Consider the following 27,530-nt stretch of genomic DNA (forward strand, 5'->3'; position numbering starts at 1 on the left):
TCCTCCCTTTTCCTTCTCTTTTCTTTACGTTTACCTTCTTGTCTTTCTTTTCGTGTTCTCGGTGTTTATTCTTCTGTATTTTGTTTTTTGCCGCCAAAGATTCTGAAAGATTTTCTGGTAATTTCCGAGGACGTTGTCATAGAGGAGAACTCATCCGAAATCATTGTGACTATAATGTCTCCTCAGATGTTTCCCCAGATTATCTCCAGGAAATGGATTTTATTTCTCCATAGAATCTGGTGCGGTTTATCATCGTCTCCTCTTCTTCCCTTCAGGTTTCTCCAATCCAGGATCCTCTGCTGATATCTTCTATATAAGAGAATTCTCCTGGATGACCCATCAACCATGGAGAGAGACAGGAACAAGATGGCCGACAGGATCATAAACCTCACCCTACAGATACTCTTCCGGCTTACTGGAGAGGTGAGGGATTCTGGGAGTGATGTCACATGACCTCATTCTTATCTATGTAATAACAGATGGATATGACTGGAGAGGTGAGGGATTCTGGGAGTGATGTCACATGACCTCATTCTTATCTATGTAATAACAGATGGATATGACTGGAGAGGTGAGGGATTCTGGGAGTGATGTCACATGACCTCATTCTTATCTATGTAATAGCAGATGGATATGACTGGAGAGGTGAGGGATTCTGGGAGTGATGTCACATGACCTCATTCTTATCTATGTAATAACAGATGGATATGACTGGAGAGGTGAGGGATTCTGGGAGTGATGTCACATGACCTCATTCTTATCTATGGAATAACAGATGGATATGACTGGAGAGGTGAGGGATTCTGGGAGTGATGTCACATGACCTCATTCTTATCTATGTAATAACAGATGGATATGACTGGAGAGGTGAGGGATTCTGGGAGTGATGTCACATGACCTCATTCTTATCTATGTAATAACAGATGGATATGACTGGAGAGATGAGGGATTCTGGGAGTGATGTCACATGACCTCATTCTTATCTATGGAATAACAGATGGATATGACTGGAGAGGTGAGGGATTCTGGGAATGTATGTAGTGATATTAATGTGTCTCTCCATACACAGGATTACACAGTAGTGAAGAAGTCCTCTAGTGGGCGCTGTCGGGCCCCTGTGTGTGAAGGATGGGGAAGAACCCTGAGCCCAATCCCGGGGCCCCCACCTCACTCCCTGATACATGAGGAAATGGATGAACAGAAGATCAGAGAACTCATCAACAAGATGATGGAGCTGCTGACTGGAGAGGTGACACTGCTGGGAATGCTGGGACATTATACAGTAATGGAGGGGTCTGGTGATGACTGGAGAGGTGACACTGCTGGGACATTATACAGTAATGGAGGGGTCTGGTGATGGCTGGAGAGGTGACACTGCTGGGAATGCTGGGACATTATACAGTAATGGAGGGGTCTGGTGACTAGAGAGGTGACACTGTTGGGACATTATACAGTAATGGAGGGGTCTGGTGATGACTGGAGAGGTGGGAATGCTGGGACATTATATAGTAATGGAGGGGTCTGGTGATGACTGGAGAGGTGACACTGCTGAGACATTATACAGTAATGGAGGGGTCTGGTGATGACTGGAGAGGTGACACTGCTGGGACATTATACAGTAATGGAGGGGTCTGGTGATGACTGGAGAGGTGACACTGCTGGGACATTATACAGTAATGGAGGGATCTGGTGATGACTGGAGAGGTGACACTGCTGGGACATTATACAGTAATGGAGGGGTCTGGTGATGACTGGAGAGGTGACACTGCTGGGACATTATACAGTAATGGAGGGATCTGGTGATGACTGGAGAGGTGACACTGCTGGGACATTATACAGTAATGGAGGGGTCTGGTGATGACTGGAGAGGTGACACTGCTGGGAATGCTGGGACATTATACAGTAATGGAGGGGTCTGGTGATGACTGGAGAGGTGACCCTGATGGGACATTATACAGTAATGGAGGGGTCTGGTGATGACTGGAGAGGTGACACTGCTGGGACATTATACAGTAATGGAGGGGTCTGGTGATGACTGGAGAGGTGACACTGCTGGGACATTATACAGTAATGGAGGGGTCTGGTGATGACTGGAGAGGTGACACTGCTGGGACATTATACAGTAATGGAGGGGTCTGGTGATGACTGGAGAGGTGACACTGCTAGGACATTATACAGTAATGGAGGGGTCTGGTGATGACTGGAGAGGTGACCCTGCTGGGACATTATACAGTAATGGAGGGGTCTGGTGATGACTGAAGAGGTGACCCTGCTGGGACATTATACAGTAATGGAGGGGTCTGGTGATGACTGGAGAGGTGACCCTGCTGGGACATTATACAGTAATGGAGGGGTCTGGTGATGACTGGAGAGGTGACCCTGCTGGGACATTATACAGTAATGGAGGGGTCTGGTGATGACTGGAGAGGTGACACTGCTGGGACATTATATAGTAATGGAGGGGTCTGGTGATGACTGGAGAGGTGACACTGCTGGGAGATTATACAGTAATGGAGGGGTCTGGTGATGACTGGAGAGGTGACACTGCTGGGACATTATACAGTAATGGAGGGGTCTGGTGATGAATGGAGAGGTGACACTGCTGGGATATTATACAGTAATGGAGGGGTCTGGTGATGACTGGAGAGGTGACACTGCTGGGAATGCTGGGACATTATACAGTAATGGAGGGGTCTGGTGATGACTGGAGAGGTGACACTGCTGGGACATTATACAGTAATGGAGGGGTCTGGTGATGACTGGAGAGGTGACACTGCTGGGAATGCTGGGACATTATACAGTAATGGAGGGGTCTGGTGATGACTGGAGAGGTGACACTGCTGGGACATTATACAGTAATGGAGGGGTCTGGTGATGACTGAAGAGGTGACACTGCTGGGACATTATACAGTAATGGAGGGGTCTGGTGATGACTGGAGAGGTGACACTGCTGGGACATTATACAGTAATGGAGGGGTCTGGCGATGACTGGAGAGGTGACACTGCTGGGACATTATACAGTAATGGAGGGGTCTGGCGATGACTGGAGAGGTGACACTGCTGGGAATGCTGGGACATTATACAGTAATGGAGGGGTCTGGTGATGACTGGAGAGGTGACACTGCTGGGACATTATACAGTAATGGAGGGGTCTGGCGATGACTGGAGAGGTGACACTGCTGGGACATTATACAGTAATGGAGGGGTCTGGTGATGACTGGAGAGGTGACACTGCTGGGACATTATACAGTAATGGAGGGGTTCTGTGATGACTGGAGAGGTGACACTGCTGGGACATTATACAGTAATGGAGGGGTCTGGTGATGACTGGAGAGGTGACACTGCTGGGACATTATACAGTAATGGAGGGGTCTGGTGATGACTGGAGAGGTGACACTGCTGGGACATTATACAGTAATGGAGGGGTCTGGTGATGACTGGAGAGGTGACACTGCTGGGACATTATACAGTAATGGAGGGGTCTGGTGATGACTGGAGAGGTGACACTGCTGGGACATTATACAGTAATGGAGGGGTCTGGTGATGACTGGAGAGGTGACACTGCTGGGACATTATACAGTAATGGAGGGGTCTGGTGATGACTGGAGAGGTGACCCTGCTGGGACATTATACAGTAATGGAGGGGTCTGGTGATGACTGGAGAGGTGACACTGCTGGGAATGCTGGGACATTATACAGTAATGGAGGGGTCTGGTGATGACTGGAGAGGTGACACTGCTGGGAATGCTGGGACATTATACAGTAATGGAGGGGTCTGGTGATGACTGGAGAGGTGACACTGCTGGGAATGCTGGGACATTATACAGTAACACCACTGGAGGGGTCGGGGTGATGACTGTATCATTATGTGTCAGGTTCCTATAAGGTGTCAGGACGTGGCGGTCTATTTCTCCATGGAGGAGTGGGAGTATGTAGAAGGACACAAGGATCAGTACAAGGATCAGGTGATGATGGAGGATCAGCAGCCCCTCCCATCACCAGGTAATAGACATGACTATATACACACGTCCTCTCATTATTTGTATGTAAAGAATGAATTCAGTCTCTGTATGTGTTCCCTACAGTCAGATCCAGTAAGAGAACAGCACCAGAGAGGTGTCCCCGTCCTCTTCTTCCACAGGATGATCAGGTAGGTGGAGATATTCCCTATGATCTGTAGAAGGGCTGTGAAGCTCTTGTGGTCAGTCCCCTCACCCTCCATGACTCCTCATCTCCTGCTCATCTATAATATCCCACATGACTTCTCCTACTGTCTGATGACTTTTACAATATTCCTTCCACATCTTATGCATCAGGAAGAAGAGACAGATGTGGGCAGTTATGAGCAGTATAAGAAGGACATTCCTACAGGAAAAGATTTAATTTATAATAATACTACAGATGTAAAGGAAGAAGAGGAGACAGATGTGAGCGGTGATGAGCAGTATAAGGAGGACATTCCAACAGGGGAAGATCTGATCTATACTAATGCTCCAGACACAATAGTAAAAGTAGAAGAAGAGACAGATGTGAGCGGTATTGAGCAGTATGAGGACATTTCTACAGGTAATCGCTCATGTGAGTATCCTACATTATAGTTCTTCTCCACCAATCCTTAGTATAAACACTTCTGCGGCCTCCTCCCCTTCTGCTCTGTAGGTGTAGCCTATGTATCCTTATGTCCTGTACAATTTTTAGGGACTTTCATCCTTCTTCTGATGACTGGGTTATGCTGATCCATCACTTGGGTGTTCATAGATACGTTTTACTTTAAAGTTTTTGTCTGCTAAAGTTTTTTGATTAAAGACATCTAAACAGTATAGAGCACCATGGAAATAAGGGAGCAGAGACACCTGTCAAAAACTGGGAACAAGGAGGAGCTATACACAGAAAAGAGGAAGGGGAAACATGATAGAGAAGGCAGAGGATGGAGAAGACAGGCGGTAGAAAGGTATATACGATAGGGTGGGCAGAGGGAGGAGAAGACAGGCGGTAGAAAGGTATATACGATAGGGTAGGAGGAGGATGGAGAAGACAGACGGTAGAAAGGTATATACAATAGGGTAGGAGGAGGATGGAGAAGACAGGCGGTAGAAAGGTATATACGATAGGGTAGGCAGAGGATGGAGAAGACAGGCGGTAGAAAGGTATATACGATAGGGTAGGAGGAGGATGGGGAAGACAGGCGGTAGAAAGGTATATACGATAGGGTAGGAGGAGGATGGGGAAGACAGGCGGTAGAAAGGTATATACGATAGGGTGGGCAGAGGGAGGAGAAGACAGGCGGTAGAAAGGTATATACGATAGGGTAGGAGGAGGATGGGGAAGACAGGCGGTAGAAAGGTATATACGATAGGGTAGGAGGAGGATGGGGAAGACAGGCGGTAGAAAGGTATATACGATAGGGTGGGCAGAGGGAGGAGAAGACAGGCGGTAGAAAGGTATATACGGGGTGGATGGCTGTTAGTTAGTTAAGCTCTGTCTCCTCAGCTCCTTTCAGCGACTAATTTCAGCATTTATCACCAAGATCACCCAAACCTTTTCTCATATCTGAGCTCCTGAACACCTCTGGACCATGCCAGCCCGAAAGAAAAGACATGGCAGACAGGAGAAACTCTCTGCTTTTAACTTTTCCCGGACCACAAGGGGAACACAAGATGGCGAGGAACAGCCTCACTCACCTACTTCTGCCTCCCAGCCTGCACAGCAGAGATCCTCCACATTACTGTGTCCTCCACACAGATCTACTTCAGACCCAGCTCTACACACTCGGTCCCCACCTGGATCAGAACAGCCTGGCTCTCCTGGACCCTCTCTTTCCTCAGCTCACAGTGCTGCAGATCTAATCTCTAACAATGTGGCTGCCCCGGCACTGAAGGCAGGCTGGGGATCGCAGACAAGTACACCTTCTCAAAGCCCTGCAAAGCAGAGACCTAGACTGGACACTTCCCTCTCTACTTCAGAGGTATGTGATTGGGACACTGTGCCTAAGTCCCCTGCAAAGATATCGCTGGAGTTAGATAACATAGCTGTCACTAACACATCTCTCACTGACTCTGCCATGAAAGGAATGCTGCAGGCCCTCCATAAAACATTCCTAGCTGACATCCAGAGCATTGTTGCACCACTTAACTCCTCAGTGTCTGATTTGTCTAGCAGGATGGTTCATGTAGAGTCTAAATTTGAAGAATTCTCCACCTCACATAATGAGCTTATTGACTCACATAATGACATGATAGATGATGTGGCAGCACTAAAAGCTAAAGTGGCTGACCTAGAGGACAGAAGCCGCAGAAATAACATTAAACTCCGAGGGGTTCCTGAAACAGTGCTTCCAGCTAACATTCCTGAATATGTAAGGTCCCTCATCAAAGCTACTCTTCCTTCTTGCTCCATCCAAGAATTAGAAGTGGACCGCGCCCACAGGATCCCGCGTCCAAAGTTTTTGGATGATAGTGTACCCAGAGACATCCTAGCCAGAGTTCACTTTTTCACAGTAAAAGAAAAACTTATGGAATATTCTAGGAAAAACGGGGGTCTCCCAGCTCCATTCCATAAGGTCTCCATCTATGCAGACCTCTCGGCAACTACACTGCAGGCTCGCAGGGAGCTACAACCAATCACAACCACATTGCGGTCTGCGAAAATTGCCTATAGATGGGGCTTCCCTGTCCGCCTGCTGGTGAAAAGAGGTGACTCCATTCATGTAATCAAGTCACTGTCAGAAGGTCAAGCCCTGCTTTCCTCCTGGAACATGGAACTCACTCCAACCGGACAGACTCGCTCACTTTTTTCCCCCGCCCAAGCTAAACGGCAATGAGTGTGTTTTTCTCAATAACCGGTGATATGTTTCCATATGCCTGTTCTTGTAACTTTTTTCTTTAACAGGAGCTGGACTGCTGCCGCCTCCACCTAGGCTTCAGTGCGAACTTTCACCCCCCTGTTCTGATTGGCTTCAGTCGGGTCGATTCGGTGGTCCACACGCCTGAGGCTTCGGGCGGGATTGTTCACCCTCTCAGACCCGCTGACTCCACCAAGATGAGTCGTGTTTTGTTTTTATTATACTGTTTCTTACCCTCTCTGTCATATTGTTGTACAGATTTTCTCTTTTTATCCCCCTCCCCTTCACCCCCTCCATTCTCTGCTGTACTACCTGTATTCATTAAGAGAGCGCGTGCTAGCTGGGAGGCGTGCTCTCTTCCCTGTTCTATACAATGTTTATTGTGTTATCTACTGAACAAATACTCGCATTATGGTTATAAATATAGTTAGTTTGAATGCGAACGGTCTAAATGTGCCCCATAAGCGCTCTCATTTTTGGAGAGAAGTCCTTGCCCTTAAATGTGATGTAATATGCGCACAAGAGACTCACTTACTTAGCACGGACGCTCATAGACTTCGTCACCCAGCTTTTACACATACTTTTCATTCTCACCACGACTCCAAGTCTAGAGGTGTATTTGTAGGTATTAGAAACACTGTATCGTTTGAGTTGGTACATGTAGAGACAGACGCCAAGGGTAGATTTATCATACTTTACTGCTCTATTAACTCCTTGCCTATCACATTAGTTTCTCTATATGCGCCCAACACGGGACAAATTAGGTTTCTGAACTCCCTTCTTAGGCGTTGCCATAAGCGTAAATGGGGCTCCCTTGTTTTATGTGGGGACTTTAATACAGTGATGCACCCATCAGTTGACTCCACCTCTCACTCACGTGTCCCCTCCCTTTCATTGTCCCCTTGGGCTTGGGAACATGATTTATATGATGTCTGGCGGTTACATCACGACTCAGCTAGCGATTACACGCACTTATCTGCAGTGCATAATACTTACTCTAGGTTGGACATGTTCCTCGTGGACAGACAGCTACTCCAGTCAATTCGACAAACCGACATAGGCAGGATCTCATGGTCAGATCATGCCCCAGTCTCTCTTTCATTAGCAGATTCTGTGTCATCGCCACCTACATATATGTGGCGTATCAGTCAATTTCTTCTGTCCCACGGGGAGTATTCCCAATGTCTCTTGCGAGATATCAAAGATTATTTCCTACTAAACAGCGACCCTGAGATCAGCCCGGTCACTGTATGGAACTGCCATAAGGCAGTTATCCGAGGTATGTGCATCAAATATTGCTCCATACTTAAAAAACGAAAAGATCAGCAACTCAGTAGCTTACTGACTCAAATAGAAACTTTAGAAAAGGCTAACAAATCGACTCCCTCGGAACCCATGGCTGCTCAATTACTGTCCCTTAGAAGAGACCTTCGCTGCCTTATGCTGGCTACATATGAGAAGGCCCTTAGGAAGTCTAATGCAAAATATTATGCCCAAGACAATAAATCTGGCAAACTTCTAGCCAACCGCCTTAAATCACGCCAACTAAAATCTAAGATCCCTTTACTTGTCCACCCAACCACAGCCAAACGTCTTTACACCCCTAAAGATATTGCGGACGGTTTTAAAACATTTTATGCCAGCCTTTATAACTTAAACTCCACTATACCAGAACCCCCTAACGCCACTGATGCGGTTCAATCCTATCTAAATAGATTAAGTCTTCCTTCCCTCAACCCCACTCAACTTTCCGCCCTCAATGACCCTATCTCTGTCTCAGAAATTCAAAAGGTGATTCGCTCTCTCCCCTCTGGCAAAGCCCCGGGACCCGACGGTTTTGATAGCTCTTACTATAAAGTTTACAGTAATTCCTTAGCCCCCTCTCTAGCCTCCTTCTGCATGACTGCTTTTACAACTGGTACCCTCCCCAAAGAAAACTTACAGGCCCTCATCACCACACTCCCTAAACCAGGTAAATCCTCAGATGTACCACAGAACTTCAGACCCATCTCCCTATTGAATCAGGACATTAAAATATTAGCCAAACTCCTAGCCACCCGGATTGCTACTACCCTGCCTAGTCTTGTTGGCTCCGACCAATCTGGTTTCATAACTGGACGCCAAACTTCGGACAATACCAGAAGACTTATACATATATTTCATCAGATTGAGTCTCATAAAACTCCCGCGGTGGTCCTGGCGCTCGACGCAGAAAAAGCGTTCGATCGTCTCAAATGGTCTTATGCTTTTGCGGTTCTGAAACGACTGGGCTTCGCAGGACATATTTTGTCTGCGATCTCAGCTTTATATTCTGGACCTACAGCTAGGGTGTTGGTCAATGGCACTCTCTCTGATGAATTCGAGATAACTAATGGTTCCCGTCAGGGTTGCCCGCTTTCACCCCTCATCTACATTCTCTCTATAGAACCATTAGCTCAAGCCATCCGTCTAGATAATAGAATATCGGGCATACCTATTGGCCCTACGCCCCACACCATCTCGCTGTATGCGGACGATGTGGTCCTTACCTTAGGAGATCCGTCATCCTCCCTACCCGCAGTCTTAGATAACATAACGGAATTCGGTGCCCTATCCTATTATAAGCTCAATACCCTGAAGACCCAAGCATTGCCTCTTAATCTCCCCGCTAGGATATTATCCAAATTGAAAACCACACATCAATTTGATTGGCGGTCCTCGCATATTGACTACCTGGGTACCCACATTTCATACCCTACGGACACGTTATACAAGTTTAACTATGATCCTCTACTCACCTCCCTCTCTATGGAAGCTAATCACCTTTCGCGCCATGACATATCATGGACTGGTAGAATTTCCACGTTTAAAATGTTTCTCCTCCCCAAACTTCTTTACCTTTTCCGCACACTGCCTATCCCTCTTCCTAATTCCTTCTTTGTCAAAGCCCAACGTATCCTGTCCAACTTTGTTTGGGCAGAAAAAAAGCCTAGATTAGCAGCATCCCTTTTACTACGCTCCAAACTGGCGGGAGGCCTGGGCATCCCTAATATACAGGGTTATTATATTGCCACTCTTGTGGCACAACTTAAGCATTGGTGGTCATCGGACAACCTGTTCCCCTGGTTACTCATTGAGCGTCAAGCTGTTTCCCCATGTACGTTACAGGACTTACTACTTTTTCCTATTTGGAAGCTGCCCCCACCCAACGTTTCCAACCCAGTTATTTCAGCCTCCTTCTCTGCATGGCGTACCTTCCTTAATAAACTAAATTGTCCTTGGACATTAGGACCCCATGATATACCCCTATCGGTAATCCAATCCCATCTAATTGACATCCCTCTCCACAACTGGATAACTCAAGGCATCACACACGCGGGACTTCTTTATAGACAAAATGTGCTCCTTCCCTTTGACATCATCCAGGGTCTATATAACATACACAAATCTGACTTTTACAAATATCTTAGAATCCGCCACTTCCTCTCTAGTCTGACAACACCCTCGATAGGCCTGCACACACAAGTCTTGAAATATTTTCAATCCACAGGCAAAGGCCTCCGGCCACTTTACACTATGCTCATGGATTCAGACAATTTAGTCAAAAGTTACCCACTACGATTGTGGGATAGGGATTTAGATAGATCCATTGAACTACCAGACTGGCAAAGGTCCCTCCGAAGTGCGAATAGGGCCCTACAATGCTCTTCGTACTTAGAATCTTACTATAAAACGGTCCTCCGCTGGTATTTCACTCCAGACAAAATTTCGCTAGCTTACCCAAACTCTTCTCCGCTCTGCTGGCGTGGTTGCGGTCAGAAAGGCTCATTATACCACATTTTATGGTCCTGCCCCCTTATATCACATTTCTGGAACGCTTGTAAACAGCTTTTATTCTCCATCCTCCCATATCGCTTCCCATGGTCCCCGGACTTGGTCCTATTATTTCTGAACATAGATAAAATACTCCCACAACATAGAGACTTTTTTTGCATTTTTTGCATCACAGCCAAGGTACTCCTTACTAGCTGCTGGAAAACTGCAGCCACACCATCACTAGACTCATTAATAGGTAAGCTTAACACTACTTATTCCTATGAGAAAATAATTGCTATGGGATCTCAGAGACTGAAACACTTCTCTGCTAGATGGGCAGTCTGGCTTACATCCACACATTGCAAGGATATTTGATTTGACGATGAATCAATACCCATACCTCATTTAATAAAGCTCCTCATTATACCAACTCATTAACATTCCCCATCTGATTACATCTTTATATGGGCACAAGACCGTTCTCCGTAAGTACACCATTCCAGACCTACACTCATTTCCATTAGTACAGGTATTGCACACTTGATTTTTATATTGCACAACACCTACTTGTCCTCCCTTTGGTTTACCCCATTGATTTTGTTGAGTTCTATGTTATCATTTTTCTATGACAGCTGCGCCTGTCCCACTGTTTAATTTCTGCCGTTATCTATAAGACAGCTGCGCCTGTCTCGATGCTTGTTTTATCTTGATACTTATTTTGTGTCACTTGAACGAAAATTTCTTAATAATAAAAAAGTATTGAACGTAGAAAGGTATATACGATAGGGTAGGAGGAGGATGGGGAAGACAGGCGGTAGAAAGGTATATACGATAGGGTAGGAGGAGGATGGAGAAGACAGGAGGTAGAAAGGTATATACGATAGGGTAGGCAGAGGATGGAGAAGACAGGCGGTAGAAAGGTATATACGATAGGGTAGGAGGAGGATGGAGAAGACAGGCGGTAGAAAGGTATATATGATAGGGTAGGCAGAGGATGGAGAAGACAAGCGGTAGAAAGGTATATACGATAGGGTAGGCAGAGGATGGAGAAGACGGGCGGTAGAAAGGTATATACGATTGGGTAGGAGGAGGATGGAGAAGACGGGCGGTAGAAAGGTATATACGATAGGGAGGGCAGAGGATGGAGAAGACAGGCGGTAGAAAGGTATATACGATAGGGTAGGCGGAGGATGGAGAAGACAGGCGGTAGAAAGGTATATACGATAGGGTAGGAGGAGGATGGAGAAGACAGACGGTAGAAAGGTATATACGATAGGGTAGGCAGAGGATAGAGAAGACAGATGGTAGAAAGGTACGGTATATACAGTAGGGTAGGCAGAGGATGGAGAAGACAGGCGGTAGAAAGGTATATACGATAGGGTAGGCGGAGGATGGAGAAGACAGGCGGTAGAAAGGTATATACTATAGGGTAGGCGGAGGATGGAGAAGACAGAAGGTAGAAAGGTATATACGATAGGGAGGGCAGAGGATGGAGAAGACAGGCGGTAGAAATGTATATACGATAGGGTAGGAGGAGGATGGAGAAGACAGGCGGTAGAAAGGTATATATGATAGGGTAGGCGGAGGATGGGGAAGACAGGCGGTAGAAAGGTATATACGATAGGGTAGGAGGAGGATGGAGAAGACAGGCGGTAGAAAGGTATATACGATAGGGTAGGAGGAGGATGGAGAAGACAGACGGTAGAAAGGTATATACGATAGGATAGGCAGAGGATGGGGAAGACAGGCGGTAGAAAGGTATACATGATAGGGTAGGCAGAGGATGGAGAAGACAGGAGGTAGAAAGGTGTATACGATAGGGTAGGCAGAGGATGGAGAAGACAGGCGGTAGAAAGGTATATACGATAGGGTAGGCAGAGGGAGGAGAAGACAGGAGGTAGAAAGGTATATACGATAGGGTAGGAGGACGATGGGGAAGACAGGCGGTAGAAAGGTATATACGATAGGGTAGGCAGAGGATGGAGAAGACAGGCGGTAGAAAGGTATATACGATAGGGTAGGCAGAGGATGGAGAAGACAGGCGGTAGAAAGGTATATACGATAGGGTAGGCAGAGGGAGGAGAAGACAGGAGGTAGAAAGGTATATACGATAGGGTAGGAGGAGGATGGGGAAGACAGGCGGTAGAAAGGTATATACGATAGGGTAGGCGGAGGATGGAGAAGACAGGCGGTAGAAAGGTATATACGATAGGGTAGGCAGAGGGAGGGGAAGACAGGTGGTAGAAAGGTATATACGATAGGATAGGCAGAGGATGGGGAAGACAGGCGGTAGAAAGGTATATACGATAGGGTAGGCAGAGGATGGAGAAGACAGGCGGTAGAAAGGTATATACGATAGGGTAGGAGGAGGATGGAGAAGACAGGCGGTAGAAAGGTATATACGATAGGGTAGGAGGAGGATGGAGAAGACGGGCGGTAGAAAGGTATATACGATAGGGTAGGCGGAGGATGGAGAAGACAGGAGGTAGAAAGGTATATACGATAGGGTAGGAGGAGGGAGAAGACAGACGGTAGAAAGGTATATACGATAGGGTAGGAGGAGGATGGGGAAGACAGGCGGTAGAAAGGTATATACGATAGGGTAGGAGGAGGATGGAGAAGACAGGCGGTAGAAAGGTATATACGATAGGGTAGGCGGAGGATGGAGAAGACAGGAGGTAGAAAGGTATATACGATAGGGTAGGAGGAGGATGGGGAAGACAGGCGGTAGAAAGGTATATACGATAGGGTAGGCAGAGGATGGAGAAGACAGGCGGTAGAAAGGTATATACGATAGGGTAGGAGGAGGATGGAGAAGACAGGCGGTAGAAAGGTATATACGATAGGATAGGAGGAGGATGGGGAAGACAGGCGGTAGAAAGGTATATACGATAGGGTAGGCGGAGGATGGAGAAGACAGGCGGTAGAAAGGTATATACGATAGGGTAGGCAGAGGGAGGGGAAGACAGGTGGTAGAAAGGTATATACGATAGGATAGGCAGAGGATGGAGAAGACAGGCGGTAGAAAGGTATATACGATAGGGTAGGAGGAGGATGGGGAAGACAGGCGGTAGAAAGGTATATACGATAGGGTAGGCGGAGGATGGGGAAGACAGGAGGTAGAAAGGTATATACGATAGGGTAGACAGAGGATGGAGAAGACAGGAGGTAGAAAGGTATATACGATAGGGTAGGTGGAGGATGGAGAAGACAGGAGGTAGAAAGGTATATACTATAGGGTAGGAGGAGGATGGAGAAGACAGGAGGTAGAAAGGTATATACCATAGGATAGGATAGGCAGAGGATGGGGAAGACGGGCGATAGAAAGGTATATACGATAGGGTAGGAGGAGGATGGAGAAGACAGGCGGTAGAAAGGTATATACATAGTTAGTATGGTTGAAAAAAGACATACATCCATCAAGTCCAACCAAGGAATTGAAGAGACGGGTGTAATGGGATAATGGGAAGGGATGTAGTTTTATAATTCTGCATAAGCATTAATGTTATTTTGTTCCAGGAATGTATCTAATCCTGTTTTAAAGCTGTTAATTGTTCCTGCTGTGACCAGTTCCTGAGGTAGACTGTTCCATAAATTCACAGTTCTCATGGTAAAGAAGGCGTGTCGCCCCTTGAGACTAAACCTTTTCTTCTCCAGACGGAGGGAGTGCCCCCTCGTCCTTTGGGGGGGTTTAACCTGGAACAGTTTTTCTCCATATTTTTTGTATGGGCCATTTATATACTTATATACGTTTATCATATCCCCCCTTAAACGTCTCTTCTCAAGACTAAACAATTGTAACTCCTTTAATCGCTCCTCATAGCTAAGATGTTCCATGCCCCATATTAGTTTAGTCGCGCGTCTCTGCACCCTTTCCAGCTCCACAGTGTCCCTTTTATGAACAGGCGACCAAAACTGAACAGCATATTCCAGGTGAGGCCGTACCAATGCTTTATAAAGGGGGAGTATTATGTCCCTGTCCCTTGAGTCCATGCCTCTTTTTATACATGACAATATCCTGCCGGCTTTGGAAGCAGCAGCCTGACATTGTGCTATTCTGTAGTCTGTGATCTACAAGTCACCCAGATCCTTCTCTACCAGTGACTCTGTAGGAGGAGGAGGATGGAGAAGACGGGCGGTAGAAAGGTATATACGATAGGGTAGGCAGAGGATGGAGAAGACAGGCGGTAGAAAGGTATATACAATAGGGTAGGCGGAGGATGGAGAAGACAGGCGGTAGAAAGGTATATACGATAGGGTAGGCAGAGGATGGAGAAGACAGACGGTAGAAAGGTATATACGATAGGGTAGGCAGAGGATGGGGAAGACAGGCGGTAGAAAGGTATATACGATAGGGTAGGCAGAGGATGGGGAAGACAGGCGGTAGAAAGGTATATACGATAGGGTAGGCGGAGGATGGAGAAGACAGGCGGTAGAAAGGTATATACGATAGGGTAGGCAGAGGATGGAGAAGACAGGCAGTAGAAAGGTATATACGATAGGGTAGGAGGAGGATGGAGAAGACAGGCGGTAGAAAGGTATATGCGATAGGGTAGGAGGAGGATGGAGAAGACAGGCGGTAGAAAGGTATATACGATAGGGTAGGCGGAGGAGGGAGAAGACAGGCGGTAGAAAGGTATATACGATAGGGTAGGAGGAGGATGGAGAAGACAGGTGGTAGAAAGGTATATACGATAGGGTAGGCGGAGGATGGGGAAGACAGGCGGTAGAAAGGTATATACGATAGGGTAGGCAGAGGATGGAGAAGACAAGCGGTAGAAAGGTATATACGATAGGGTAGGCGGAGGATGGGGAAGACAGGCGGTAGAAAGGTATATACGATAGGGTAGGAAGAGGATGGGGAAGACAGGCGGTAGAAAGGTATATACGATAGGGTAGGCAGAGGATGGAGAAGACAGGCGGTAGAAAGGTATATACGATAGGGTAGGTGGAGGATGGGGAAGACAGGCGGTAGAAAGGTATATACGATAGGGTAGGAGGAGGATGGAGAAGACAGACGGTAGAAAGGTATATACGATAGGGCTTCATAACAGAAAGTGAAGTGCTGGCACTGCTCTCCCTCTATATATTCTCCCTTAAGTAGTCTATATGCGCACTCTAGCTAGCAGCGTATCTTCATGTGGTGGTGCTCATGTACTGCGATAGTGATAAGATAAATGCAAATCCATATAGTTAAGAAGAAAGTACAGGCAACTCACCACGTTGTAGTAACTTCGTGTTTATTACTGGGACATGCAGGTAAAGCGGCTCCACGCCACACCGGGATGCCGAACACTAGTGCGTTAACCGATTAACCGATTAATCGGTTAACGCACTAGTGTTCGGCATCCCGGTGTGGCGTGGAGCCGCTTTACCTGCATGTCCCAGTAATAAACACGAAGTTACTACAACGTGGTGAGTTGCCTGTACTTTCTTCTTAACTATATGTATATACGATAGGGTAGGTGGAGGATGGAGAAGACAGGCGGTAGAAAGGTATATACGATAGGGTAGGAGGAGGATGGAGAAGACAGACGGTAGAAAGGTATATACGATAGGGTAGGCAGAGGATGGAGAAGACAGGCGGTAGAAAGGTATATACGATAGGGTAGGAGGAGGATGGAGAAGACAGGCGGTAGAAAGGTATATACGATAGGGTAGGCGGAGGAGGGAGAAGACAGGAGGTAGAAAGGTATATACGATAGGGTAGGAGGAGGATGGAGAAGACAGGCGGTAGAAAGGTATATACGATAGGGTAGGAGGAGGATGGAGAAGACAGGCGGTAGAAAGGTATATACGATAGGGTAGGAGGAGGATGGGGAAGATGGGCAAATCATTGGATTTGTAGTGTAGTGTTTCGAACGTGCTGGACCTTGTAGTGCCACCAATGTTGTTGACACAATGCACAATCAGACCAGATCACAATGATCGTTGGATGGTGAATGTTCCATTATGTCAAATTTGGCCATTTTCGTCTGTTTTATTCTCTGCAGATTCTTGTAGCAGGAGATCAGAGGAGAATCTTATATCTTCAGATTATAAAGCAGATGATGATATCACACAAGATACATATGAAGAACATTCCATTATCCCAGATACACCCTCAGCCCTTCACAGCCAAGATCTCTCATCTCATCCTTATATACAGGTCCTGTCTTCTCAGTCATCACAGGATGTTCAGCAAAATAAGGAGATCTTATTATCATGTTTTACTCAGAAAACAGATGTTGTCCAACATCAGAGAAGTCACACAGGGGAGAAGCCAGTTTCATGTTCAGAATGTGGAAAATGTTTTACTCGGAAATCCTATCTTACTGAACATGCAAGAATTCATACTGGAGAGAAGCCATTTTCATGTTCAGAATGTGGGAAATGTTTTACTCGGAAATCATATCTTACTGAACATGGAAGATTTCATACCGGAGAGAAGTTATTTTCATGTTCACAATGTGAAAAGTGTTTTACTCAGAACTCAGATCTTGTTAGACATCAAAGAACTCACACAGGGGAGAAGCCATTTTCATGTTCAGACTGTGGGAAATGTTTTACTCACAAATCAAATCTTGTAAAACATCAAAAAAACTCACTCAGCACTGAAGCGATTTCCATGTTCAGAATGTGGGAAAAGTTTTTCAGAGAAAACAGATCTTGTTCAGCATCAAAGAAATCACACAGGGGAAAAGCCATTTTCATGTTTAGAATGCGGGAAATGTTTTACTCGAAAACCATATCTCACTGAACATGAAAGAACTCACACAGGGGAGAAGCTTTTTTCTTGTTCAGAATGTGGGAAACATTTTACTCAGAAATCCAGTCTTGGTCGACATAAAATAACTCACACAGGAGAGAAGCCATTTTCATGCTCAGAATGTGGAAATTGTTTTACTAAGAAATCCAGTCTTGTTTATCATAAAAGATCTCACACAGGGGAGAAACTATTTTCATGCTCAGAGTGTGGGAAATGTTTTACCCGGAAAACACAGCTTATCAAACATCTAAGAATTCATGCAGGTGAGGAGACAATTCAGAGCAATAAATGATGCAGATAACACATCTATATATTAACCATGTACATAGGATATCTGACATTTATACATATATCATATACTGCATCTCCAAACTTGTTCCCAATTGTTAATAAAAGTTTTCTTTTAGAACGTAGTCACCGATCCAGCGATGTCATCACTATAGTTTACATGGTAGGAGAAGAGTGTGATATATGGTTGTGATTAGAGATGAGCGAGCTGAATTCGGCAAACACTGAACCAGCTCTAGTAGCAAGTGCCGTAATCTGTATCTAGCCTGTCGTTCTGTAGCATTTCATATATTTCCGCAAACACAGTCAGTACTCATTGTGCTGTCATTTCTGCCAGTCAAAAAGTGTGTTGAAGTTACACGTATCTAGCCTGTAGTGTAAATTCAAGTCTGTTGCATTTCATATTGTTCCACAAACACCTTCAGTCCTCATAATAGGAGAAGAGTGTGATATATGGTTGTGATATTCACTGCTCCTCATGGAGAAGTCCCAATGGACATACTCCATAACCCATCCAAACAGTGGTCTGTCCATTGGCAGTCAAGTTTCACCCTCTAAGCCAGTGTTTCCCAACCAGGGTGCCTCTAGATGTTGCAAAACTACAACTCCCAGCATTCCTGGACAGCCTTTGGCTGCCTTTGTGTAAGCTCTGCTGAGACAGTCTTAAAGGGATACTCCGATAGAAAAAAAAATTCAAATCAACTGGTGCCAAAAAGTTAAACAGGTTTGTAAATTACTTCTGTATGCTCCAGAGGAAGTTCTTTTCTTTTTGAATTACTTTTCTGCCTGATCACAGTGCTCTCTGACACCTCTGTCCATGTCAGGAACTGTCCAGAGTAGGAGCAAGTCCACACAGCGAACCTCTCTTGTTTCGGACAGTTCCTGTCATGGACAGAGGTGTTAGCAGAGAGCACTGTGTTCAGACAGAAAGGAACTACACAACTTCCTTTGCAATATACAGCAGCTCTAATAAGTACTGGAAGGATTAAGATTTTTTTAATAGAAGTAATTTAGAAATCTGTTGAACTTTCTTGAGCCAGTTGATATGAAAAAGAAAAAAATTTAGGCGGCGTTCATTAAATGTGTGCTCCCGCGGCACTGATCAGGTTAATTAGCTAAAGTCCCGGGGTGTCCGGTGGGAGACCACTCCCGCCCGACACCCCATTTGATTAACCCACTCAGTGATCGGGTGTGCAGTGGCGACATGTGCGCGACGGGATCGCTACAGGAGCAGCGGGTGTCTGGAGGCGTCCACGATGACGGGGGTAAGTGCCCTCCCCCTTACAAGTTGCAAAACTACAACTCCCAGCCTGTCCAGACAGCCATTTGCTGTCTGGGCATGCTGGGATTTGTAGTTTTGCAAGATCTGGAGGACAACAGTTTGGAAATCACTGTGCATCTTGCAAAACTCCAAACTGTGCCCTCCAGATCTTGCACAACTACCAGCATGCCCGGTAACAAGCAGCTGTCAGTATATGCTGGGAGTTGTAGCTTTGCAACAGCTGGAGGCACATTGGTGGGTAAACACTGAGTTAGTCTGTTACCTAATTCAGTGTTTTCCCACCAGTGTGCCTCCAGCTGTAGCAAAACTACAACTTCCAGCATGCACAGTATGTCAGTTCATGTTTAGAGTTGTAGTTTTGCAACAGCTGGAGGTTTGTGCCCGTAAACACCCCCTCCCCCCCCCACAATGTGAATGTACAGGGTACATTCACACGGGCAGGGGTTTACAGTGAGTTTCCCAATGAAAGTTTGAGCTGTGGCAAATTTTCCAACGCAGCTCAAACTCAAAAACCAGCGGGAGACTCACTGTAAGCCCCCGTCTGTGTGAATGTACCATAAAAACACTACACTACCACAAAATAAAAAGTAAAACACTACATATACACCCTTACACAATTACAAAAAAAAAATGCATTTCCAAAACAGAGCCTCCAGCTGTTGCAAAACAACAACTCCAGGCATTGCCGGACAGCCATTGACTGTCCAGGCATGCTGGGAGTTTTGCAACATCTGGAGGCACCTTGTTTGAGAAACACTGGAATAGGTATTTTTTGGCGGCGGAGGCAAGAGTAACACTTGCATTCGTGTCCGCCCCTATGCAAATCCCTAATTTAGGCCTCAAATGTGCACTCTCACTTTGGAGCCCTGTCGTATTTCACGGCAACAGTTTAGTGCCACACATGGGGTATTTCCGTACTCGGCAGAAATGGCGTTACTAATTTTGTGGGGCTTTTCCTCCTTTTACCCCTTATGAAAATGAAAAATTGGGGTCTACACCAGCATGTTATTGTATATTTTTATTTTATTTTTTACACTAACATGCTGGTGTTGCCCCATACTTTTCATTTTCTCAAGAGGAAAAAGGAAAACTAGACCCCAAAAATTTGTAACGCAATACCCCATATGTGGACGTAAATGCTCTGCAGGTGCACAACAAGGCTCAGGAGTGAGAGCGCACTATGTACATTTGAGGCCTAAATTGGTGATTTGCACAGGGGTGGCTGATCGTTACAGCGGTTCTGACATAAACGCAAAAAAAAAAAAAAAATAAACACATGTGACCTGATTTTAGAAATTACACCCCTCAGGGAACGTAATAAGGGGTATAGTGAGACTTAACACCCCACAGGTGTTTGACAAATTTTTGTAAAAGTTGGACATGAAAATAAAAAATTAGATTTTTTTTCCCCACTAAAATGCTGGTGTTACCCCCAAATTTTTCATTTTCACAAGGGGTAATATTCAAAAAAAGCCGCCAAAAATTTGTAACCCCAATTCTTCTGAGTACATAAATACCCCACATGTGGATGTAAAGTGCTCTGCTGGCGAACTATAATGCTCAGAAGAGAAGGAGCGCCATTGGGCTTTCGGAGAGAGAATTTGGCTGGAATTGAAGGCTATGTGTGTTTACAAAGCCCCCCGTGGTGCCAGAATGGTGCCCCCCCCCCCACGTGACCCCCATTTTAGAAAATACACCCCTCACATAATATAATAAGGAGTACATTGAGCATGTACGCCCCACAGGTGTCTTGGCAGATTTTTGAAACAGTGGTCCATGGAAATGAAATTTTTTTTTTTCCATTTGCACAGCCCACTGTTCCAAAGATATGTCAAACGCCAGTGGGGTGTAAATGCTCACTGCACCCCTTATTAAATTCTGTGAGGGGTGTAGTTTCCAAAATGGGGTCAGACTTCTATTCCAACCAAATTCTCTCTCCAAAAGCCCAATGTCGCTCCTTCTCTTCTGAGCATTGTAGTTCAACCCGCAGAGCACTTTACATCCACATATGGGGTATTTCCATCAGAAGAAACAGGTTTAAAATTTTGGGAGGCTTTTTCTCCTATTATCCCTTGTGAATATAAAAAAATTGAGGTAACACCAGCATTTTATTGAAAAAAATCTAATTTTTCATTTTCATGTCCAACTTTAGTGGAAATTTGTCAAACACCTGTGGGTTGTTAATGCTCAATGTACCCCTTGTTACGTTCCTTGAGGGCTGTAGTTTCCAAAATAGTAAAACATTTTTGCTGTTCTGGCAGCATAGGGGCTTCCTAAATGCGACATGCCCCCAAAAACCATTTCAGCAAAATTTGCTTTCCAAAATCCAAATGTGACTCCTTCTCTTCTGAGCATTGTAGTGCGCCCACAGTGCACTTGACGTCCACACATGGGGTTACAAATTTTGTGGGGCATTATCTCCTTTTACCCCTTTTAAAAATTAAAAAAACTGGGTCTACAAGAAATGTTAGTGTAAAATTTTAAGATTTTAAATTTTCTCCTTCAATTTGCTGCTATTCCTGTGAAACACCTAAAGGGTTAATAAACTTTCTGAATATCATTTTGAATACTTTTAGGAGTGTAGTTTATATAATGGGGTCAATTATGAGGTATTTCTCACAGAAAGGTCTTTCAAATACACTTCAAACTGAACTGGTCCCTGAAAAATTCTTTTATAATTTTCGTTAACAATTGGAAAATTGCTGATGAACTTTGAAGCCTCTAATGTCTTCAAAAAGTCCGGCAGACTAATGGTCTAATAGGAAGATTCAATCAGATGCCCATAGCAACCAATCACATCTCAACCAATGACTCATCACTATGGCAAAATAAAACCTGAACTGTGATTGGTTAATATGGGTAATAGCAATACATCTCCACTATTATGTGTGTGTGTGTATGTGTATATATATATATATATATATATATATATATATATATATATATATATATATTTTTTTTTTTTTTGTAAGGATTCCATCTTGGGGATTAGCTCTAGGATCGTCCTGGTCACTTGCCACGGGACACGTTATCTCACAATAACTCGCCAGACAACCGTTCTGCATACAAGTCGGGCTCCTCGCCAGCTTTATTTACACAGGTTGCAGGTAAAACATAACAAAAATAAAGCCCTAGACCGTCTGGTCACTGACTACACATATCAGCATGCCCTGACTACTATCTGTTGAGCTACCATCAGCCAGCATAAAACATGTGCCCCTGCAACCTGTTACTCACAGTTCACACTGTCACTTGGGGCCACTCACAGATTCCAGCTGTGTGCTTCCTCAACAAGGTCCGTGTGTCTCCCCCTACAGCGATGTGCTGTTTCCCAGGGAGAGCCCCAACTATTCTGTTTCCTTTCCTTTTAAATACTTTCCCTTCCTGATACCTCATTAATCAGGCCACAGGTGGAGCATTCAGCAGAGTTAGCAAGGGAAATACACCCTTTCCTTGCCACAATATATATATATATATATATATATATATATATATATATATATATATATATATATATACCCGTATTTATTGGGGTATACCACGCACCCGCCTTTAACACGCACCCTCATTTTTCCAAGGAACTTTTGGTAAAAATGAGGGTGCGTGTGTGTGCAGGTGTACCTCGATAAACTGTTTCTGGCAGCTTCTGCAGTTCAATGATTTAAAGCAAGCGCTTTAAATCATTGACGTGCAGAGGCTTCTGTGGGGCCAGAGTGCCGCTGCTCTATTCCCTCCCCGTCCCCGGTTTTATAGTTAAATATCCCACCGCCGCCCCGGACCAATTCCCTCCCCGTCCCCGGTTTTATAGTTAAATATTCGGCTGCCGCCACTGCCCAATTCCCTCCCCGTCCCCGGTTTTATAGTTACATGTGCCCCGGGGGCTGCGGCCCTTCATGCTCCGGCGGTCTCCTCATCTGTCACTGTGCGCCGCGTAATGACGAGTGACGTTGTGTTGAGGACGGTGGCAGGATATTTAACTATAAAACCGGCGACGGGGGGGATATTGGGCAGTGGGACTCTGGCCAGGCAGAAGCTGCTGCAGTTCAATGATTTAAAGCGCCTGCGGGGTCACAAACAGTCTTTCGGCCTATAACACGCAGATAGACTTTAGGCTAAAAAATTTTACATTAAAAAAGGTATGTTATACGCCGATAAATACAGTATAGAAATTTATATATATATGAATACACAGGAAATTTATGTTCAGAAGTAAAAAGCGTGTATTCTACCGAACATGTCACTATTACTAAGAGCCTAAATTGTATACACATACAGCTCAGCTACATGTACATTACACATATACAGCTCTACTGTGTACACATACAGCTCAGCTACATGTACATTACACATATACAGCTCTACTGTGTACACATACAGCTCAGCTACATGCACATTACACATAAACAGCACTACTGTGTACACATACAGCTCAGCTACATGTACATTACACATATACAGCTCTACTGTGTACACATACAGCCCAGCTACATGTACATTACACATATACAGCTCTACTGTGTACACATACAGCTCAGCTACATGTACATTACACATATACAGCTCTACTGTGTACACATACAGCTCAGCTACATGTACATTACACATATACAGCTCTACTGTGTACACATACAGCTCAGCTACATGTACATTACACATATACAGCTCTACTGTGTACACATACAGCTCAGCTACATGTACATTACACATATACAGCTCTACTGTGTACACATACAGCTCAGCTACATGTACATTACACATATACAGCTCTACTGTGTACACATACAGCTCAGCTACATGTACATTACACATATACAGCTCTACTGTGTACACATACAGCTCAGCTACATGCACATTACACATAAACAGCACTACTGTGTACACATACAGCTCAGCTACATGTACATTACACATATACAGCTCTACTGTGTACACATACAGCCCAGCTACATGTACATTACACATATACAGCTCTACTGTGTACACATACAGCTCAGCTACATGTACATTACACATATACAGCTCTACTGTGTACACATACAGCTCAGCTACATGTACATTACACATATACAGCTCTACTGTGTACACATACAGCTCAGCTACATGTACATTACACATATACAGCTCTACTGTGTACACATACAGCTCAGCTACATGTACATTACACATATACAGCTCTACTGTGTACACATACAGCTCAGCTACATGTACATTACACATATACAGCTCTACTGTGTACACATACAGCTCAGCTACATGCACATTACACATATACAGCTCTACTGTGTACACATACAGCTCAGCTACATGTACATTACATATATACAGCTCTACTGTGTACACATACAGCTCAGCTACATGTACATTACACATATACAGCTCTACTGTGTACACATACAGCTCAGCTACATGTACATTACATATATACAGCTCTACTGTGTACACATACAGCTCAGCTACATGTACATTACACATATACAGCTCTACTGTGTACACATACAGCTCAGCTACATGTACATTACACATATACAGCTCTACTGTGTACACATACAGCTCAGCTACATGTACATTACACATATACAGATCTACTGTGTACACATACAGCTCAGCTACATGCACATTACACATATATAGCACTACTGGGTACACATACAGCTCAGCTACATGTACATTACACATATACAGATCTACTGTGTACACATACAGCTCAGCTACATGCACATTACACATATATAGCTCTACTGTGTACACATACAGCTCAGCTACATGCACATTACACATATACAGCTCTACTGTGTACACATACAGCTCAGCTACATGTACATTACACATATACAGCTCTACTGTGTACACATACAGCTCAGCTACATGTACATTACACATATACAGCTCTACTGTGTACATACAGCTCAGCTACACGTACATTACACATATACAGCACTACTGTGTACACATACAGCTCAGCTACATGTACATTACACATATACAGCTCTACTGTGTACACATACAGCTCAGCTACATGTACATTACACATATACAGCTCTACTGTGTACACATACAGCTCAGCTACACGTACATTACACATATACAGCACTACCGTGTACACATACAGCCCAGCTACATGCACATTACACATATACAGCTCTACCGTGTACACATACAGCTCAGCTACATGTACATTACACATATACAGCTCTAACGTGTACACATACAGCTCAGCTACATGTACATTACACATATACAGCTCTACTGTGTACACGTACAGCTCAGCTACATGTACATTACACATATACAGCTCTACTGTGTACACGTACAGCTCAGCTACATGTACATTACACATATACAGCTCTAACGTGTACACATACAGCTCAGCTACATGTACATTACACATATACAGCTCTACTGTGTACACATACAGCTCAGCTACATGCACATTACACATATACAGCTCTACTGTGTACACATACATCTCAGCTACATGCACATTACACATATACAGCTCTGCTGTGTACACATACAGCTCAGCTACATGTACATTACACACATACAGCTCTACTGTGTACACATACAGCTCAGCTACATGTACATTACACACATACAGCTCTACTGTGTACACATACAGCTCAGCTACATGTACATTACACATATACAGCTCTACTGTGTACACATACAGCTCAGCTACATGAACATTACACATATACAGCTCTACTGTGTACACATACAGCTCAGCTACATGTACATTACACATATACAGCTCTACTGTGTACACATACAGCTCAGCTACATGTACATTACACACATACAGCTCTACTGTGTACACATACAGCTCAGCTACATGTACATTACACATATACAGCTCTACTGTGTACACATACAGCTCAGCTACATGTACATTACACATATACAGCTCTACTGTGTACACATACAGCTCAGCTACATGTACATTACACATATACAGCTCTACTGTGTACACATACAGCTCAGCTACATGCACATTACACATATACAGCACTACTGTGTACACATACAGCTCAGCTACATGTACATTACACATATACAGCTATACTGTGTACACATACAGCTCAGCTACATGTACATTACACATATACAGCTATACTGTGTACACATACAGCTCAGCTACATGTACATTACACATATACAGCACTACTGTGTACACATACAGCTCAGCTACATGTACATTACACATATACAGCTCTACTGTGTACACATACAGCTCAGCTACATGCACATTACACATATACAGCTCTACTGTGTACACATACAGCTCAGCTACATGCACATTACACATATACAGCTCTACTGTGTACACATACAGCTCAGCTACATGTACATTACACATATACCGCTCTACTGTGTACACCTACAGCTCAACTACATGTACATTACACATATACAGCACTACTGTGTACACATACAGCTCAGCTACATGTACATTACACATATACAGCTCTACTGTGTACACATACAGCTCAGCTACATGCACATTACACATATGCAGCTCTACTGTGTACACATACAGCTCAGCTACATGTACATTACACATATACAGCTCTACTGTGTATACATACAGCTCAGCTACATGTACATTACACACATACAGCTCTACTGTGTACACATACAGCTCAGCTACATGCACATTACACACAGCTCTACTGTGTACACATACAGCTCAGCTACATGTACATTACACATATACAGCTCTACTGTGTACACATACAGCTCAGCTACATGTACATTACACATATACAGCTCTACTGTGTATACATACAGCTCAGCTACATGTACATTACACATATACAGCTCTACTGTGTACACATACAGCTCAGCTACATGTACATTACACATATACAGCTCTACTGTGTACACATACAGCTCAGCTACATGCACATTACACACAGCTCTACTGTGTACACATACAGCTCAGCTACATGTACATTACACATATATAGCTCTACTGTGTACACATACAGCTCAGCTACATGCACATTACACATATACAGCTCTACTGTGTACACATACAGCTCAGCTACATGTACATTACACATATACAGCTCTACTGTGTATACATACAGCTCAGCTACATGTACATTACACATATACAGCTCTACTGTGTACACATACAGCTCAGCTACATGTACATTACACATATACAGCTCTACTGTGTGCACATATAGCTCAGCTACATGTACATTACACATATACAGCTCTACTGTGTACACATACAGCTCAGCTACATGTACATTACACATATACAGCTCTACTGTGTATACATACAGCTCAGCTACATGTACATTACACATATACAGCTCTACTGTGTACACATACAGCTCAGCTACATGTACATTACACATATACAGCTCTACTGTGTACACATACAGCTCAGCTACATGCACATTACACATATACAGCTCTACTGTGTACACATACAGCTCAGCTACATGCACGTTACACATATACAGATCTACTGTGTACACATACAGCTCAGCTACATGTACGTTACACATATACAGCTCTACTGTGTACACATACAACTCAGCTACATGCACATTACACATATA

The 27,530-nt window shown here is 44.4% G+C and overlaps 1 protein-coding gene across 1 annotated transcript in view; it reads left to right on the top strand.

Annotated features, from left to right (window-relative positions):
• LOC130297920 (uncharacterized) overlaps nucleotides 1-17,797 on the top strand; it is a gene marked incomplete at its 5' end in the record, with an annotated part of 145,804 nt that extends 128,007 nt beyond the window's left edge. The window contains 6 exon segments of the mRNA XM_056550769.1: nucleotides 1,076-1,249; nucleotides 3,876-4,002; nucleotides 4,086-4,150; nucleotides 4,317-4,578; nucleotides 16,630-17,213; nucleotides 17,215-17,797. Coding sequence (XP_056406744.1) covers nucleotides 1,076-1,249; nucleotides 3,876-4,002; nucleotides 4,086-4,150; nucleotides 4,317-4,578; nucleotides 16,630-17,213; nucleotides 17,215-17,676 — 1,674 coding nt within the window.
• Nucleotides 17,798-27,530: the final 9,733 nt, after the last annotated feature.

Source organism: Hyla sarda (assembly GCF_029499605.1).
Source record: "Hyla sarda isolate aHylSar1 chromosome 1 unlocalized genomic scaffold, aHylSar1.hap1 SUPER_1_unloc_1, whole genome shotgun sequence".
In the NCBI taxonomy this organism is placed as follows: Eukaryota; Metazoa; Chordata; class Amphibia; order Anura; family Hylidae; genus Hyla; species Hyla sarda.